The 12,759-nt window shown below is 45.5% G+C and overlaps 1 protein-coding gene across 1 annotated transcript in view; it reads right to left on the reverse strand.

The window, feature by feature from the left end:
* ncoa2 (nuclear receptor coactivator 2) overlaps nt 1-12,759 on the reverse strand; it is a 171,018-nt gene that overhangs the window by 68,235 nt on the left and 90,024 nt on the right. Inside the window, exon 6 of the mRNA XM_083632246.1 lies at nt 3,298-3,475. Within this exon, the coding sequence (XP_083488372.1) occupies nt 3,298-3,475 (178 nt within the window). The remainder of the gene's footprint in view (nt 1-3,297; nt 3,476-12,759) is intronic.

Genomic DNA, 12,759 nt, shown 5'->3' on the forward strand with positions numbered 1-12,759 from the left:
AGGGAGACAGAGAGTGAGAGGGAGACAGAGAGTGAGAGGGAGACACAGAGTGAGAGGGAGACACAGAGTGAGAGGGAGACACAGAGTGAGAGGGAGACACAGAGTGAGAGGGAGACACAGAGTGAGAGGGAGACAGAGAGTGAGAGGGAGACACAGAGTGAGAGGGAGACACTGAGAGGGAGACACAGAGTGAGAGGGAGACACAGAGTGAGAGGGAGACACAGAGTGAGAGGGAAACAGAGAGTGAGAGGGAGACACAGAGTGAGAGGGAGACACAGAGTGAGAGGGAGACACAGAGTGAGAGGGAGACACAGAGTGAGAGGGAGACACAGAGTGAGAGGGAGACAGAGAGTGAGAGGGAGACACAGAGTGAGAGGGAGACACAGAGTGAGAGGGAGACACAGAGTGAGAGGGAGACAGAGAGTGAGAGGGAGACACAGAGTGAGAGGGAGACACAGAGTGAGAGGGAGACACAGAGTGAGAGGGAGACAGAGAGTGAGAGGGAGACAGAGAGTGAGAGGGAGACACAGAGTGAGAGGGAGACAGAGAGTGAGAGGGAGACACAGAGTGAGAGGGAGACACAGAGTGAGAGGGATACACAGAGTGAGAGGGAGACAGAGAGTGAGAGGGAGACACAGAGTGAGAGGGAGACACAGAGTGAGAGGGAGACAGAGAGTGAGAGGGATACACAGAGTGAGAGGGAGACAGAGAGTGAGAGGGAGACAGAGAGTGAGAGGGAGACACAGAGTGAGAGGGAGACACAGAGTGAGAGGGAGACACAGAGTGAGAGGGAGACACAGAGTGAGAGGGAGACAGAGAGTGAGAGGGATACACAGAGTGAGAGGGAGACAGAGAGTGAGAGGGAGACACAGAGTGAGAGAGAGACAGAGAGTGAGAGGGAGACAGAGAGTGAGAGGGAGACAGAGAGTGAGAGGGAGACAGAGAGTGAGAGGGAGACACAGAGTGAGAGAGAGACACAGAGTGAGAGGGAGACACAGATTGAGAGACACAGAGTGAGAGGGAGACACAGAGTGAGAGGGAGACACAGAGTGAGAGGGAGACACAGAGTGAGAGGGAGACAGAGTGAGAGGGAGACACAGAGTGAGAGGGAGACACAGAGTGAGAGGGAGACAGAGTGAGAGGGAGACACAGAGTGAGAGGGAGACACAGATTGAGAGACACAGAGTGAGAGGGAGACACAGAGTGAGAGGGAGACACAGAGTGAGAGGGAGACAGAGAGTGAGAGGGAGACAGAGAGTGAGAGGGAGACAGAGAGTGAGAGGGAGACACAGAGTGAGAGGGAGACACAGAGTGAGAGAGAGACACAGAGTGAGAGGGAGACACAGAGTGAGAGAGAGACACATAGTGAGAGGGAGACAGAGTGAGAGGGAGACACAGAGTGAGAGGGAGACAGAGAGTGAGAGGGAGACACAGAGTGAGAGGGAGACAGAGAGTGAAACACAGAGTGAGAGGGAGACACAGAGTGAGAGGGAGACACAGAGTGAGAGGGAGACAGAGAGTGAGAGGGAGACAGAGAGTGAGAGGGAGACACAGAGTGAGAGGGAGACACAGAGTGAGAGGGAGACAGAGAGTGAGACACAGAGTGAGAGAGAGACACAGAGTGAGAGGGAGACACAGAGTGAGAGGGAGACAGAGAGTGAGAGGGAGACAGAGAGTGAGAGGGAGACAGAGAGTGAGAGGGAGACAGAGAGTGAGAGGGAGACACAGAGTGAGAGGGAGACAGAGAGTGAGAGGGAGACAGAGAGTGAGAGGGACACACAGAGTGAGAGGGATACACAGAGTGAGAGGGAGACACAGAGTGAGAGGGAGACACAGAGTGAGAGGGAGACACAGAGTGAGAGGGAGACACAGAGTGAGAGAGAGACACAGAGTGAGAGAGAGACACAGAGTGAGAGGGAGACACAGAGTGAGAGGGAGACACAGAGTGAGAGGGAGACACAGAGTGAGAGAGAGACACAGAGTGAGAGAGAGACACAGAGTGAGAGGGAGACACAGAGTGAGAGGGAGACACAGAGTGAGAGGGAGACACAGAGTGAGAGGGAGAGAGAGTGAGAGGGAGACAGAGAGTGAGAGGGAGACAGAGAGTGAGAGGGAGACACAGAGTGAGAGGGAGACAGAGAGTGAGAGGGAGACAGAGAGTGAGAGGGACACACAGAGTGAGAGGGATACACAGAGTGAGAGGGAGACAGAGAGTGAGAGGGAGACACAGAGTGAGAGGGAGACACAGAGTGAGAGAGAGACACAGAGTGAGAGGGAGACACAGAGTGAGAGGGAGACACAGAGTGAGAGGGAGACACAGAGTGAGAGAGAGACACAGAGTGAGAGAGAGACACAGAGTGAGAGGGAGACACAGAGTGAGAGGGAGACACAGAGTGAGAGAGAGACACAGAGTGAGAGAGAGACACAGAGTGAGAGGGAGACACAGAGTGAGAGGGAGACACAGAGTGAGAGGGAGACACAGAGTGAGAGGGAGAGAGAGTGACAGGGAGACAGAGAGTGAGAGGGAGACAGAGAGTGAGAGGGAGACACAGAGTGAGAGGGAGACAGAGAGTGAGAGGGAGACACAGAGTGAGAGGGAGACAGAGAGTGAGAGGGAGACACAGAGTGAGAGGGAGACACAGAGTGAGAGGGAGACACAGAGTGAGAGGGAGAGAGAGTGACAGGGAGACAGAGAGTGAGAGGGAGACAGAGAGTGAGAGGGAGACACAGAGTGAGAGGGAGACAGAGAGTGAGAGGGAGACACAGAGTGAGAGGGAGACACAGAGTGAGAGAGAGACACAGAGTGAGAGGGAGACACAGAGTGAGAGGGAGACACAGAGTGAGAGGGGGACACAGAGTGAGAGGGGGACACAGAGTGAGAGGGAGACACAGAGTGAGAGGGAGACACAGAGTGAGAGGGAGACACAGAGTGAGAGGGAGACACAGAGTGAGAGGGAGACACAGAGTGAGAGGGAGACACAGAGTGATAGAGAGACACAGAGTGAGAGGGAGACACAGAGTGAGAGAGAGACACAGAGTGAGAGGGAGACACAGAGTGAGAGGGAGACAGAGAGTGAGAGGGAGACACAGAGTGAGAGGGAGACACAGAGTGAGAGGGAGACACAGAGTGAGAGGGAGACACAGAGTGAGAGGGAGACACAGAGTGAGAGGGAGACACAGAGTGAGAGGGAGACACAGAATGAGAGAGAGACACAGAGTGAGAGGGAGACACAGATATGGAGAGGCAGAAAAAGACTGAGTGAAAGAGAAAAGGAGCAGGGAGCTAATATAACTAACCGAGGGACTTAGGCAGCAGGTTCTTGATGAACTCTGCGTGATCTCCCACATGCAGCACGCTGTACACGCTGGTGTTCATCAGCTCCTCCTGGTTGTAGCGCAGGTACTGCGTCACGTTCTCCGACACGAACACGATGTTCCCCTCCATGTTCACCACAAAGAAGAAGCCATCAAGGGCCTGAGAGAGAGAGAGGAGGAGAATGTTGACTTATTAATCGGTCCACATTGATTAGTAATCAATTTCCCTGACAGTGAGTTAGTGTATATAAACAAATGGGAGCAGAAGTAGTAGTAGGGGGAGATAGGTTTGAGCAACTGCCATCCCCATTGGAACTGGCTGTTGAGCAGCAGCTAGCCTAACACTATAGTACAGTAGGCCTACGCTGACATGTCAGATCCATATCAACGTCCCCCCCACCCCCCCTCCATGTACTATGCGTCATTGTCACAGTTTCCTGAGGACATTATTGGGAGACAAGACCATCACACACGTAACCATGATAAGCCAAAGTTGCTTTGTGACCAGTGACATCACTTTGTAGATAGCCAATGTCTTAAGCACCTTTTAGACTAGCCCCAAAAATCCCACTAATACTGACAAACTAGTGGCATTTTTAGTAGGGTCATCTGTGGCACTTCCGTGACCGTCGAGAGCGAAGGTCCGTTTCTCAATGGATTTGTCATCTAGGAGGGTTAATAAACAAATTTAGCCGGGGTGTATTTTTAAAAAAGGCGGGGAAAATATTTGAGAGACCAAAATCCAAAATGGCTGCTGTGGAAATGAACTTTTTAATGCTTTGACCTACAATGATGCACAATACATGGTTTCAGAGCTTATTCTGGTCAAGGAATACATATTTGGTGTTTATATAATGATTTGACCTATTTTTTACCTTCAAATCCAAGATGGCTGCCAATTTTGAGGCAGTTTTTTCAAAATCGTCATAGAGCCTTCATATTAGGCTTGAATGACAGGTCTTCTCATGATGAGTTGAATAATATACATAAGTACACAGAAGTAATCTCTGAGGTCAATAAAGTCAATGTTTGTGTGTAAACAACAGTTGCTGATTTGCGGTTTCCCATTAAATAGGGTAGGCTACTGAGAATATGGTGTCCAGTTCATCCCATCACATTTTCATAATGAACCAAAAACAATTTTGCACTATAGCCTAACATAAAATAGTATTCTGTATGCAAAGCTAGCAAGGTTAGTTGCTTGAGCTGAATTTAAAGGTCAACTCAAAACAAACAATGAAATTAACTTTGAAATTAAAACGGAATCCTAGGCTACTAAATTTCATCAGCACACAGTAAAGGAAACTTGTCTTTGAACTCAGCTGACTGTCTAGTCCTAATCCCTGTTGTGCAATGTCCCTTTTCAGTGAAGTTTTAGTTTTTGTTAAGAGTATGGACTTTTAATCTTGACCTTGTTGGTAGGCAACGGCCCTTTTTCAGTCAAGCATTTTCAGATTAGCTCAGTCAGTCTGTGAAGCAGTCAGTGTCAGCACTTGCGCGAGCTCGCTTTTTCTCTAACTAATGTTAACATTACACACTTTAAGACACTTTGTTTGAGGATATCAACGTTATTCACTAGTCTAAAGATAGTTCTACCATCAAGAACATATAAAACAAAAGCAAAAACAATTTTTATTTGCAGAAGTCATCATTGATATTTGGTGTTAGCTAACGTTAGGTAACGTTATTATTTTTAGCTAAAGTTAATGTTATCTGTCTCCACACTTCTGTCAACTGACATTATGCATTTGCTTTTGAAAATAAACAGCCTGGCTTGCTTAAGCATAACTGAAGATTAAATAGAAATATAACATGACGAATGCATGTACCGATTGGTTGCCCCATCTTCCCAGGAGGTGGTGGTGTAAACATCATCAAATTTATCAAGTCCTGACCAGTCTTGGGCTTTTAATTGTAAGCTGTCCCATTTGCCTTGATTTATTGCATCGGTGGGCTTGCAAGGCTTGTCACATTTTAGGACACATTCATAGGACATTGTGTGCTTTGTCTTTCATTGGGAGGGAAAGCAACTCGCTATTATATTACTGTTATATTATATTGCTGTTATACGCTGTTTATTTTCAAAAGCAAATGCATATGTCAGTTGACAGAAGTGTGGAGACAGATAACATTAACTTTAGCTAAAAATAATAACGTTACCTAACGTTAGCTAACACCAAATATCAATGATGACTTCTGCAAATAAAAATTGTTTTTGCTTTTGTTTTATATGTTCTTGATGGTAGAACTATCTTTAGACTAGTGAATAACGTTGATATCCTCAAACAAAGTTTTTTTTTATATATTCCCCCCCCCCCCCCCCCGATTTTTTATCCCATTTTTATCCCCCATTAGTGCTAACGTAATTTCTTTATCCTGGTTGCTACTCCACCCTCTGCCGATCTGGGGAGAGCCGAAACTGGCTCCATGCTTCCTCCGAGACATGGGCAGTTAGCCAGCCGCTTCTTTTCACCTGACAGAGGAAGCTTCACCGGTAGGACATAGCACGTGGGAGGTTCACACTATTCCAACCAGTTCCCCTCCCTCTGAACAGGCGCCCTTAACGACCAGAGGAGGAACCACATTAGCAACCAGGATATTGCATGTTTTTGGTGAAGGGGGTTCCTATATGAAGGAAACCCCCGGGAGGCACGGGGAGAACATGCAAACTCCACACAGAAAGGCCCTTTTGACGACCCCACCCGGGCGGTGGGCACTCGAGGACATGCGGACGGGCACGCATTCCTTCAGCGTTCACATCGTCCCAGGTGGGAATCGAACCCACGACCTTCGAGCTGTGAGGCGATAGTGCTTACCACTACACCACCGTACCTCCTTTTATATCCTCAAACAAAGTGTCTTAAAGTGTGTAATGTTAACATTAGTTAGAGAAAAAGCGAGCTCGCGCAAGTGCTGACACTGACTGCTTCACAGACTGACTGAGCTAATCTGAAAATGCTTGACTGAAAAAGGGCCGTTGCCTACCAACAAGGTCAAGATTAAAAGTCCATACTCTTAACAAAAACTAAAACTTCACTGAAAAGGGACATTGCACAACAGGGATTAGGACTAGACAGTCAGCTGAGTTCAAAGACAAGTTTCCTTTACTGTGTGCTGATGAAATTTAGTAGCCTAGGATTCAGTTTTAATTTCAAAGTTAATTTCATTGTTTGTTTTGAGTTGACCTTTAAATTCAGCTCAAGCAACTAACCTTGCTAGCTTTGCATACAGAATATTATTTTATGTTAGGCTATAGTGCAAAATTGTTTTTGGTTCATTATGAAAATGTGATGGGATGAACTGGACACCATATTCTCAGTAGCCTACCCTATTTAATGGGAAACCGCAAATCAGCAACTGTTGTTTACACACAAACATTGACTTTAATGACCTCAGAGATTACTTCTGTGTACTTATACTGTATATTATTCAACTCATCATGAGAAGACCTGTCATTCAAGCCTAATATGAAGGCTCTATGACGATTTTGAAAAAACTGCCTTTTAGAGCTCAAAATTGGCAGCCATCTTGGATTTGAAGGTCAAAAATAAGTCAAATCATTATATAAACACCAAATATGTATTCCTTGACCAGAATAAGCTCTGAAACCATGTATTGTGCATCATTGTAGGTCAAACCATTAAAAAGTTCATTTCCACGGCAGACATTTTGGATTTTGGTCTCTCAAATATTTTCCCCGCCTTTTTTAAAAATACACCCCGGCTAAATTTGTTTATTAACCCTCCTAGATGACAAATCCATTGAGAAACGGACCTTCGCTCTCCACGGTCACGGAAGTGACACAGATGACCCTACTATTTTCTTCAGTCTAAAAGTTTCAAAGCCGGGCCGTTTAGCTGATAGAGCGACCCTGCAAGTTAGCTGGGTTTTTACACCACGGCTTTGCACGCCACGGCGATATAAATCTTGGCGGTGGTCCAACACGTGATTTTCCGACCTCCTCCTGAGTTGCCCGCCCCTTTTCCACCGTGAGTCAGTAGAGATTCAGTGATTCCCATTCCCACAGGCTAAAATTCAACTTTCCTAAGAGTTAATTACTTTACATATGGCGAGAGAAAAAAGTGTATCTTGTCATGCACGAGTGCAGTGCACCCGACACAGCCAAGCCAGCCCCAGGCGCTGCGTCAAGTCAGCCAGAATGTAAGTAGGTTGTCCGCTTTAGCTCTTTCAAAATAAAGCCCTCGTTGTAACGATCACATCTTGAGTAATGCTTTAAAGCATTACTTAAAGCACAGTTTCGCTATTATGTAATCTTAAAATCAAAACGAGTATTTTGATACAATGTTTGCTGCTTCGTTTGTTGAAACACCTTTTTCTCCTCCAACGTGCATCAGTCAGGCTATGTACTTGTTTAAATGACATTAGTTTGAAATTTTTATCCGGAAGTTTCCATTTTGTTTTTGCTTAGCTGTGAAAGAAGAAGGGAAAAGGGAGGGGGAAGAGACACGGGGTGAGAGTAGGGCTGTCAAAGAATATTCTATATTCAAATCTATATTTGAATATAAAAATTGAAAGAATATTCAGGTATGAAAATTAATATTTAAATGTATTATTATTATTTTATATAACGTTTAACCAGGTAAAAAACCTGGCCAAGAGGGCAACATAAAAACATACATTGTTTGCCTGGTTACTTAACACGTTGAGTGCCATAGCCGAGATATCTCGTCTTACATAATCCAACGGTTGAGTGCCATAGACGAGCTATCTCGGGTCATAATAAGCATCTACTGTAACTATGATGCACTTGCACTTTAATTGTATGTTTGCACTGTCTTGTGGTATGCACTGTTTTGTATGTAGCAGCCGTATGTATGTCCAAGACAAATTTCCCTTGGGATAAATAAAATAATCTTGAATCTTGAATCTTGAATCTCGTCTTACATAAACTTTTTTTTTTTTTGACGGTGGGACATCAATCAACCCCTTTTACGTCTTCTATATCAATATTGGGAGAAAGAGAATGTGTATAATCTATTTTACCGACCACTAAGTGGCGACAGTTCTCTCCCAAGACAGAGAAAGCCACAGCCAGCCACAGCCAGAGCAGCCAGCCAGCGCGCTGGAGAAAGCCAGTGTAATTTTCAAGGAAGCAGCTGGGCGAAAACTCCCTCGATCCCACACACACACACACACACACACACACACACACACACGCGCGCGCGCGCGCACACACACAGACTCAAGCACCCCCACGCATAAATAAGACCAGAATCGCAAAAGCTTACTCAAACCTCAAGAAACAGTTTTACAGTCCAGACGGCCGCGGAGAATCCTCCCCCCGCAGCACAGACGGAGGGAGGAGCCCGGAGACACACACACACTCTCTCCCTCTCTCTCCCCCTCCCCCCAGTCCCGAGAGAGAGAGAGAGAGAGGAGAGAGAGAGAGAGAGAGAGAGAGCACACAGAGCGGGAGACAGACACGCCGCGGGGGCAAAGAACGGACAGAGATCCCCTCCCCCCAGAGCCGCGGAGCAACGCGCGAACACACACACACACACACACACACACACAATACAGTATACAGACTCGCCCAAGGGCACCCACAATCACAGGCAGGTGACTGTTCTGCTGTTTGATTGAATTTCACAAAACTGCGATTATCTCAGCTTGCTGTCTCAGACGCTAAAACCATGCTGTACTCAACGGCTAATATCTACATAACTACTAACTCTGCAAACTAACTCTTTTAGACAGAGAAAGCACACATTCTATTAGTTATTTTTAGATGATTGGTGTTCACGAAGTCTTAACAGAAAATAATCCTCGGCTCTTGTAAAATGAGCCAGAATCCTCAAAAAAAAACCTGGCACAACTTACCTACAGGATTGAAAAAACAGCTGGCACTCAATGTGTTAAAAACATTACAAAAGTGTAGGCTACTACTGACTGTATAAATATGAAAAAAAAAATGTTATATGTTGAAATAAAATAAGTTATGTTAAAATAAATAGACCAAGTAGTTATATAAGCTCTCTGGTTGTATTGGTTTGCCTTGCCACGCACGCAAAAAAATAAAATAAAATAAAAAAGTATCTTAGTATTTTTAGTATTCAAATGTTCATGTTTTGTTTAGAGGGAATATTCGAATATATTTTGGGGCAATTTTGACAGCCCTAGTTGAGAGCGCGATATAAAAGTTTAAAAGGCGATGCTACTGCTGCTACCCCCTGCTGCTTTCCTGGGTAACAAAAACACATGTACTCAGCGGGACTTTTGATGTAAAAAAGGAATTAGTTGAAGATGCAGAGGGCGGTGTAGCCGTGGGTTACACAGACTTCCACAGGTCTGACATGTCCTATTAGATCGAATGTGTCCCAGTCAAGCCAACTGAAGCTGTATATCTGCTGGTCTGTGCAGTACAGCAGCAAAATGCAAACAACCGTTTTGCTTTCCCTGGTTGTAGGGGCCATATGATTTCTGCAAAATGGGAAAACATTTAAATTTGATAATAAAAATGGAATCAACTGTAAAACATGGAATCTTGCAGAATTTTCCATAATTTGGCTGAAATTGATCAGAAATAGGCCAAATTATACAAATCAAAAGTAGACCCAATAACTGTGGTAACTTAAATTATTTCATAATTGTAAAATAGGCCTAGACTGAGAAATGATTCCATTTTGGATTGGGGTGTTTTGAGAGGGAGGGGGGGGGGGTCGGTCTTGCGTGGAACCCTCACTGCACCTCACAACTCTGTTTTCAATTTGAGAAACATCTCAAAGAGGCTGTCTGAGAGAGCCGAGTCACCAAGAAAACAGAAGAGATCGATCCTAACCCCTAAATTAAAATTTAATTAAAAACTGAATTTGAAAAATATATATATATACTGTATATTTCATATTGCCCTACCTGGTTGTTAGGTCATCCTCTTTCTAAATGCTTGTGCTGTGCTAAGAGCGGCTAACAGTAGAGCAGCCCAGCCTCAAAGCCAACCTAAAACAAGAGCACTGGAGTGCAGACCAGGCTTCATTCGGACAGCTTTAATAAGAGCAGCTCATTAGAGCTGCTAGCTTGTATAGAAAAACACTGCAATTTCAGCGCTGCTCTTATCAATGTGTGTGATATGTGGTGCATCTACATCAAGTGTAAAGAGGAGTGATTATTTACTCAATGTTGTGCAGGGTACATCCATCAGCACCCCTGCTGATTCCATCTTGACAGCAGTATAGCTGATAGGGAGCGGGATAAAAGCATGTGTCTGGCAGATAAGGGGGGGATGAGCGCCTAATTGAAAGAATACAGCCCCAGGTCAGCCATTACACACAAGATGGTGTCAATTAGGCCATCAAATCACCCAGAGCCCTCAAGGGGGGATTCTGGTGGCTGTAAAGCTGCAAGAGCTACTGTGCTAAGCTAATGTGTCTCCTCCTCACACCTGCTCAAAGAATAATCAACTGTGTGTCTTCTCACACACACACACACAGTTTGTAGATCCGCATACATATCATGTATTTATAATAACAATCACATGCCCATATGGCTATTATTGCGTGTCATTAAATCTGTTGCTTGTATGTGAACCAATTGAATTGAATGAGTTATTGTTGTTGTCCTGTTACGATATCATGGGCATGCTGTCTCACTCTTCCCCTGATATGGCACCAGTAAAATGGAACTCTAGATATCAATATCCTTTTGTCTCCATAATTAACTGCATGTCTGTGTTGAACTACACTGTGTAACATAAACTGGCATCGACGGTTGTCACGATACACCAAAAAATTGAAACGATACAATACTCATTCGCAACAGGTATCAAAAATTTTAAACGGATACCACAATACTCATTCAGTGCTTTCTCTTAATGGTAAAATCAAACATACTACTGATTTCGGCTAATATCTCACCACACTATAATTAGAGAGGGAGTCGCGCGGTGCACAATCGCTCAAAGATGAGCAAGCAGGCGAGGCTGCGCAGCAGCCGTGCTGCGTCGCCGAGCCCGCAAAGCGGGGCGAGACCTCGAGGGGGAAACCGACGAGGGACGGTAGAAATGAGCGATGAGGAGGAGGATGGGAAGGAGGGTGAGGAGCTGTGTGTGTGAGCCGGACGATACAGATGAGTGATGAGGACGAGGACGAGGCACGGTAGGCTAGAGAGGAGCGCTCTGGTTTCTAGTCTCTATAAACAGAGACGCTTTCAGACTGTAAACAATGACGGAAACGGAAGTCTTGGCACCAACGTCCACTCTACACCAGAAACCCCGAAATATCGTCCGTCTGTTCCCGAATCTTATTATTAGTCATGGAGACTGATAGACTCGGGGTGCACAGATTGTATCGGACCTCGATTATGGAGAAGCGTGCGTCTGTCCTTCCATCTGCCTTCGCTTATTTTTGTGCCTCTTTCTTGGTGTGTTGTCATGCATTGTGTTGAGAAGGGAAGAATGGAGATAGATTGAGTAGATGATAATAACATCCTAAAAGGCTGGAATAGCATACTGATAGGTGTGATAATAGATGACTGAGTTTAATGTTAGGAGGAGAATAACTGAGGTCACATGCCAATTATTTCCCATATCAATATAACGTACAGTCTCTGCTCGTAGTGGAGGGAGGGGGGCTACACTGTGATCATCAGACCTCTCTGGATTAGACAAGCTAGCAGAGAAAACCGGCATCAGTCGTACCAATTGATTGCCGAATGCTTTGGGATTCAACACCTTAACATTGCTTCCCATGGTCAGAAAAGGTCAACATGGTGGAGACTGGAGAGGCAGAAACACAGCATAGCTTCACTCATAACGGAGCGACTTCATAGAACAAGTTTAATTCACTTGAACACAGTGTCACTGTGGGTTAAAAATAGGAAGGAATGTATAATCTGATTGATTTTTTTTGGTAATTCGTTTGAAAAGTACAGCAGTTCTGCATATAAAATAGAAAAATCAGGATAGGTTGAGGCCACGTCTCGTCATAGACGCTGGTTTAGCTGGCTCAGCCTGGCTGGGGGCGTGGTCAGGGTGGGGTAAAAACCCCCGTTCTATCCATTCAGCAAAGTTAGAATTTAGCTGATAGCCCAGCCCAGGCAGACACGATCGGGGATTTAACCACCGCAGTAAACGCACATCTGAGCAGACGTCTTGTGTTCTGCTCTAGAACCCCCAAACCTGTAGTTTAGAGCCGCAGCACCGTCTTTTGGTGAGTCAGCCCATGAGATATATGGGCGGTTTTACCCCACTCGCGCGCCAGCCGTTTAACATTTTGTGGGCGTTCCCAGACATGCGGACTGTCTCTACATCACAATAAACCCCAGAGGCTTATTTCCATTGTGGTCCCCTTGCTGTGCTTCTTTATCAAAGTTTTCACACCACAAGCTGTCTGCCCCGTGACTCAGTAAACTGTCTGTGCTGCTCGTTTGAATGTGCGTTTGTTTCAAGTCGCTCGCCGTCCCGGTTGAGTGGAGTAGTTTACCGTGTTT

Source organism: Poromitra crassiceps, assembly GCF_964638095.1.
Source record: "Poromitra crassiceps genome assembly, chromosome: 2".
Classification (NCBI taxonomy): Eukaryota; Metazoa; Chordata; class Actinopteri; order Beryciformes; family Melamphaidae; genus Poromitra; species Poromitra crassiceps.